Source organism: Emydura macquarii, unplaced genomic scaffold (genome assembly GCF_026122565.2).
Source record: "Emydura macquarii macquarii isolate MOO-44397 ecotype Brisbane River unplaced genomic scaffold, CSIRO-AGI_Emac_v2 contig_3305, whole genome shotgun sequence".
NCBI classification, from domain to species: Eukaryota; Metazoa; Chordata; order Testudines; family Chelidae; genus Emydura; species Emydura macquarii.
The window spans coordinates 6,032,359-6,038,859 of record NW_027133442.1 but is presented as its reverse complement, the minus strand read 5'-3'; the positions used below and the strand labels follow the sequence as shown (position 1 = coordinate 6,038,859).

The 6,501-nt window shown below is 45.6% G+C and overlaps 1 protein-coding gene across 2 annotated transcripts in view; it reads right to left on the bottom strand.

Moving 5' to 3' along the window:
* Nucleotides 1-69: 69 nt before the first annotated feature.
* GALM (galactose mutarotase) overlaps nt 70-6,501 on the bottom strand; it is a 71,464-nt gene continuing 65,032 nt past the window's right edge. For both annotated transcript variants that reach the window (XM_067532873.1, XM_067532872.1), the window contains exon 8: nt 70-4,851. In XM_067532873.1, coding sequence (XP_067388974.1) covers nt 4,774-4,851 — 78 coding nt within the window. In that variant the 3' untranslated portion in view covers nt 70-4,773. The remainder of the gene's footprint in view (nt 4,852-6,501) is intronic.

The window sequence follows — 6,501 nt, the reverse complement described above, 5'->3', positions numbered from 1 at the left end:
TGGGTTTTAGGTGGTAAAAATACTGTTAGACTGCCAGCACCTTCTTAATAGATATTAAAAAGCTCCATGTTTTTTTTTTTATTCTGGACTACTTTATTTAATGTAGTTAGATGTCAGTTTCAACATTCAAGGAGAACTGTTAGGGTTTTCTAAACATCCACTGAATTTGAAAGAGCAGACTTATTTGGGCTCCTAATGAAATGGCTAGTGGCAGATTAAAAGCTGTAAACTTTTCAAAAGCATAAAGTTCTTAATGTAGTATCTTAAATAGGAGAATTACATTTTGAACCAAAAGACAAATTTTGGGTAACCCACAATTTTCAGATAACAGATTTCTCATTTAAAGTTAGACTCCATTTATGTCTGGTAGATGTTAGAATCCCTAATAGACCCCACACACTGAAGACATTTCATTTGGCAGCTTTGTTTTTGAAGTGTACTAGTCACTTTCCTAGTTTTGATGCCTAGTTTTAATTTTTCTGGTGTCTAGTTTCCATACATTCAGCGCATTGTTGCTTAGCAACAGAAGCATCCACTCCCATTGCTAATTATGCTATGATTAATATTCTGCTAATATCCGTAAATCAAGACTGCAAAATGGGAAGCAGGAAACGGCAACATTGTATGATTTTCCTGGAATAACTCAGCAAAAATACCAGAAGCCATTGCTTAGGATGACATTCATCAGTATAGACTGTCCATTGTCTAGCAGTTTTACAGTATAACCAGTAAAAGTGCCACATGGAATGATGCTGTTGCATTTAATGAGCTCTTTCTCTTCTGTACTGTTAAAACAAACCTACTCCACAATAAACCTGCAGACTCTAAAATGACTGTACTGGTACATCTCTTCTGTCTCTCCGCTCCTCCAGAGCAGCATAGAAAACAGAGCAGCTGGGGCTGCACTTCCTTAGGACAAGTACCAAAGAACCAGGGTCTATGTGGGCAGGACTGTTCCAATGGGAAGGCTGTCTCCTTCTGTGGTATATGGCAGTAGTGCCCAAACAGTGGGCAGCGCAGACGGTAAAAGAGCTGTGGTCAGTGATGTGTTGTAGTACAGTGCATCCCTTCTGGAAACAAAGCTGGCACCTAATGGAAAATCTTAAGAGCATCTGGTGGTGTGAGCACTGTCTGTCACTGGGGTGTGAATCTCCTCCTGGAGCACAAGGGCCATAGTTGGCAGTGACCTGTATCCATAGCCACCAGTACCAGGTTCAATGTTGGGACATTATATTGAATGGAATTAGATACAGTTCAGTATAAATGGCAATTTTTAAACAGTACCCACTCTTCCTGGGCACCTCAAAGATGTCTTCAGAACACACTGGGTTGAGCTGTCTGTTCTAGTCAACTAACTATATCTGACCATCGGGCTTTATTGCTATTGTCTGAAACTGGTCTGCTGCCATCTGAGAATTCTCATGTTGGTACCTCCATTCCAGATGCTTTTACAGGCATCCTGGTTCATTGTATTGAGGAGTCTGGGTACCTATAAAAGCAGTTGAAAACGGTGCCAGTCTAGCTATTTCTATTAGTGACCGTAGCAGTTGTGTGCATGAAAAAGTTACATGTGCTTAAGATAATGTGTTAACCTACACCTAGTTAAACCTGTGCAAGCTTCTGTGTGGATGCTCTTGATTCTGGTTGGGAGTTAATTGGTTGGGAATAGGTTTGAACTAAACTGAAATAACAAACCCTTAAACTAAAACAGGTGTCAGTACAGAGCTTTGCTACATTAGTTTAAATTAACTTTTTTTTTTTAGTGCAACTTGTGCATGTAGACCAAGTTCAAGAGGAAACTAGCTGCCCAGGAAGACCTGCAGGCTTAAAGCTGGAAGGAGACTGTTCAGTAGAAGAGAACCAGGCAACGATTATAGCAAGAAGTAGGGGCTGAGTGGAAATATACCATGTGTGAGGGAGCTAAATGAGACATTTTACATTATGGTCATGCTAACATCTGATTGATAAAATAGTGTTGATGTAATATACTGAGACATCTGTAGCACATTTCACATGGTACTGTACAACATTTTGGATAAGTGAGAATGATACGAAATCAAAAGGGCACATATTAAATGGATTTAAAACGCTCTCACTAATAGGGTCCTACAGGGATTGGTTCTGGGTGCTTTGCTACTTGATATTTTTGTCACTGACCTGCCAGAATAATCATTACAGATAATTTTGCAGATGACACAAAGACAGGAGTGGTGTGGTAATAATGAAGAGGACGTTGATAGAATGTGTTCTGGATTGCTTGGGAAGCTGGACACAAGCAAACTATGCATTTTAGGAAAAAAGAACCTAGGCCATACTTACAAGATGGGGGACTCTCCTAGGAAGCAAAGATTTGGGGTCATTAGTGGATAATCAGCTGAACATGAGGTCCCACTGTGATGCTGTTGCCAAAAGGACTAATGTGATCCTTGAATGTATAAATGGGAATACAGACTTAGGGGGGTTCTGTTATCTCTGTATTTGGCACTGATGTAACTACTACAGAAAGACCGTGTTCAGGGTCTAGTGTCCACAATTCAAGAATAATACTGAAAAATTGGAGAGGGTTCAGAGAAGAGCTGTGAGGAACATGCCTTACCATGAAAGACTCAAGGTGCTCAATCTATTTAGCTTATTAATGATAAAGGTAATTAATTAAATCTTGGAACAGCCTACCCAGGAAGGTGGTGGATTCTCCATCACTGGACAATTTTAAATCCAGATTTAATCTTTTTCTAGTTCAACCGTGGCTTGTGGATTTGAAGCAGGAATTATTTCAGGAAAGTCCTGTGGCCTGTTACATGCAGGAGGTCAGACTATAAGGGCTCACAATGGGCCCTTCTGGCCTTAATGTGTGAATCTTTAAAAAAAAAAAAAAAAATGCATACAGTACCGGTAGAATTATCAGTGACCAGACTGCATGGATTGTGCTGGCTCTGGCTCAGATCCTGGGCTGCATTTGGGGTGGTTTTGCCCTGCTCCCTCCAGCACAAAGCTGATAGATCTGGCCTGGGGAGACTCTCCACAACTGGAGTGGCCACCCCTGTTGTCTAGGGCTGGTGCTGGAGGCATAGCGGGGGCATCTCTGCACCTCAGCGAGGCCCTGCTGCTGTAACAGATCATTGATGGCCTTTAGCAGCCAGAGGAGTTTCGAGGCTGGGGCACTGGCCAGCACAGATCAACTCCAGAAAGGTCATGTGCACAAATACCCCTCCCCGCTCCTTGGCATCAGCTTGGGAACTGGGCCATCTGGGGCTACACTTAAATCTTGAACATTCATTTTATTGAGGAAGTAAAATCAGTACAATGGAAGTGAGTAACAAGCAAGATCTTTGCACAGTACATACAGTTAGGGGGGCATATGTCCTGCATCAGTCACTATCACCAAATGGAAGATAAGCTTACTCAAATGATAAAATTGAATGAGCAGATTTTAATTGTCAGAGAAATTTTCTGCCAGCAGGACCCAGGACATGGGTGAGATGACATCTGTTTTTATTATTTAAGCAACAGAAGGTGAAGTTGATCCTTGGCCAGTATATCTATATGGGAAATGACTGCTCCTGCAAATCTTTAGTCTTGTGAATGGTCCTTAGGCCATATTTACACGAGGAGCACTTTGCCAGTGCAGGAATGCCAGTATACTAGACTGGCAAACCAGACTTTCTGGGGGGTGCAGTTTATGCTAGTGGCTGGCATAACTTATTCCACCCCCCCTCAAGCGACATGAGCTATGTCAGCAAAAGCGCAGCTTTGCTGGTATAACTATCTACAGAACGGAATTCTGCCAGCATAGCTGTGTCAATCACCCCCCACCCACATAAGCTTAGTGTGGAGACCCTGGCTGTAGTCTTGCACATAGGCCCAGAGCCTCAAAGGTACCTCCCCCTGGGAGTTAAGCAGCTGAATGTCTTTGAGGATGTAAGCCATAGACCACCTGGCTTCAGTCCCTACTTGTATGAGTATGAGCTACTCATTTCTTTCTCTGGGGCCTTCTCTACATGACTAAGTTGGACTGTTTTATACCCGGATGAGAGGGAAATAAGAATATCTGCATTATACCAGTGTAACTACACCCACACTAGCGCCTTTCCTGGAATATCACACTCTAACCAACACACCGGTAAACACTTGTAGTGTAGACCAGGCCTAAAAGACAGAGATGCTGGGATGCATGGGGCACCCTTGAGGAAGGAATAGTGGGTAGATTTATTTTTGGTTCATTTCTGTGGGTCACAGACATGAGCTTTTAGTTAGGACTTGAATGACAGAAGGGATGGTGCAGAAAAGGCACTGATGCGGGAGTGGGAAGAGACAAAGGTGACAGTGCATGTGGGAATGACTCAAAGACAAGATCATCCCTAGCATGGAGGTTATAGGGCCCTGAAGGAAGTCAGACAAAAAGTTTAAACTTGATTCCATGGGGAAAGGGAGTTTAAAAGAGGGCTTGATAGGCTCCAACTGATGGATGAGGATGACATGTTTTGCAGCCACTAAGGGCCAGATTTTTAAAGGTATTTAGGTGCCTAACTCCTATTGAAATCAATGGCACTTAAGTGCCTGAATCCCTTTGGGGAACTGGGCCTCAGTGCTGACCTAACTCTCCTTCTGTTGACCTTCAGGGGAGTTTTAACAGTGACTTCAATGGGAGCCATCAAGCCAGTGTCAAGAGCTATGCTAGAGGAGTTGGAAGCTCTTCAGTGATTTCCCCTGCTTCCCCCACACTAAGCCCACTTGGGGATGAATGTCTGCTTGTGGCTGCAGCACTGATTGGCCTCAAGCTGCAGTAAAAGTGAGCCAAGTTGTGTGGTTGTACTCCTCTCCTGGCTGCAGCAGCATGCTGGGGAAGCGGGGCTGTGGAAAGACAAACACAGTGTCATCTAGCTGACAGTCTCACAGCTTGGTGCATAGTGCAGCACGGCAAGTCAAGCCTCATTTTTATCTTTGGTAAAGATCTAAAATCCTCACTTGCCTTTTAATGTTCATAGTGTCCCTCTAAGGCGAGGTGGCTTAACCCACACAGCTGCTTTTGCTAGTTAACGAAGGACGCACTGAATGCTGCTTCTGAAATGGAAATGCTAGGCCCGACTAGACTACTTCACAGTGCTTCATTTAACAGCTGTTTGAAGCCTCAGCTTTGGAGTTGTTTTGTGCATTTAAACCAGTTGTTCCAGGCATAGCTCACCCACAGGAGAGGAACATTTTGAAATGAGCAATGCAAGGGCGCCTCCCCCTGGGGATTGCGAGGGGAGCATGGCCTAGTGGTCACACTGCAGTCTGGCTGGCAGGCGGTTTCAGGAGGGGATACTTAATGTCCCGGACTCACCGGTGGAGGAGGGGGGAGGGAAGATATCCCCCCTTCTGGCTGTGCCAGGTTTGGGAAGCTCCCTTCCATCAGAGAGGGCCCTTCTTGGGGGGCAAGTGTGCCAGACTTAGAACCTGCTTCAGCTCTGCTGGGGCTGGGGGGCTGCAGCTCAGTTTTCTTCCAACTCTGCCAGGGCATGGGAGGCACCCCTCTTTTAAGTGCTCCACCTGATGGAGCATTTGCTGCAGGTGTGTCAGGGTGATGCTGGTTGAGCCCAGAATGAGCCCTTAACTGCTGAGCTGAGGTTTGAACCCCCCCCCCCCACAGCAACAGGTTGTTATTTACATTTGATTGCATGACACGTGGGGAAGAAAGTCACATGCCTGAGCGAAAGGGAGCAGCCTGGAGGAAGGGCTGATTACCGGAGGGAGGGTTACTTGCTAAGACCAGCTCAGACTGGCATGAGAGAAGGGAACGGATTGTGGTGAGTCCCTGAAATGGAGGGGGCTGGAGAGAGCTTGTAGGAGGAATGGAGAGCTGCAGGGAGCCCCTGGTGATGCACTGAGTTCGCCTGACAAAAGGAGCCAAGTGTGTGACCCGCTGGTGCTAAGATACAATCAGTCAGCCAGCGAAAATAGCTCCTCCTCCTCCAAGAAAAGCATTCAGCTTACACACAGATCGTTTTGTGGCATTGGATAGGTCTGTTACCCAGGTGAGTAGGTGGGGCATTTGGTTAATGCCCACCTGGAGCCCTGAGTCCAAACTGAGATCCAGTATGGGGAGTTACTTGTGGAGCTCCTAGTGGAGTTTTGTCATGACCAGGGGGAAAGAGTACACTTTACTGGGGCCCGGAGGCCCTGGCGGGCCTGGCCCAGGCTGCAACCCCCAGGGGTATGTGTGTGGGAGGGGGCCCATGTTACAAGTTTGTACTGGACCTGAAAAAATTATGCTTGGGGCCTGGTCATGACCTCACAATCAACGCGCAGTTTGAGATCCTTGCTCAAGTGATGGCCGTGACTGGAAAAGCAGATGTGAAAGACCCCAAGGCATTCTTCATGAGAGTCGGGGGTTGACGTCAATGAGCCTTTTACCTAACTAAGGCCTGCAGAATTCAGGCCCAAGAAGTGCAGCTTCTTAAAGACGTGTCTGCACACACAAGTTGTACCACTATCACTCCACTGGTGAAGTCACAGTGATGC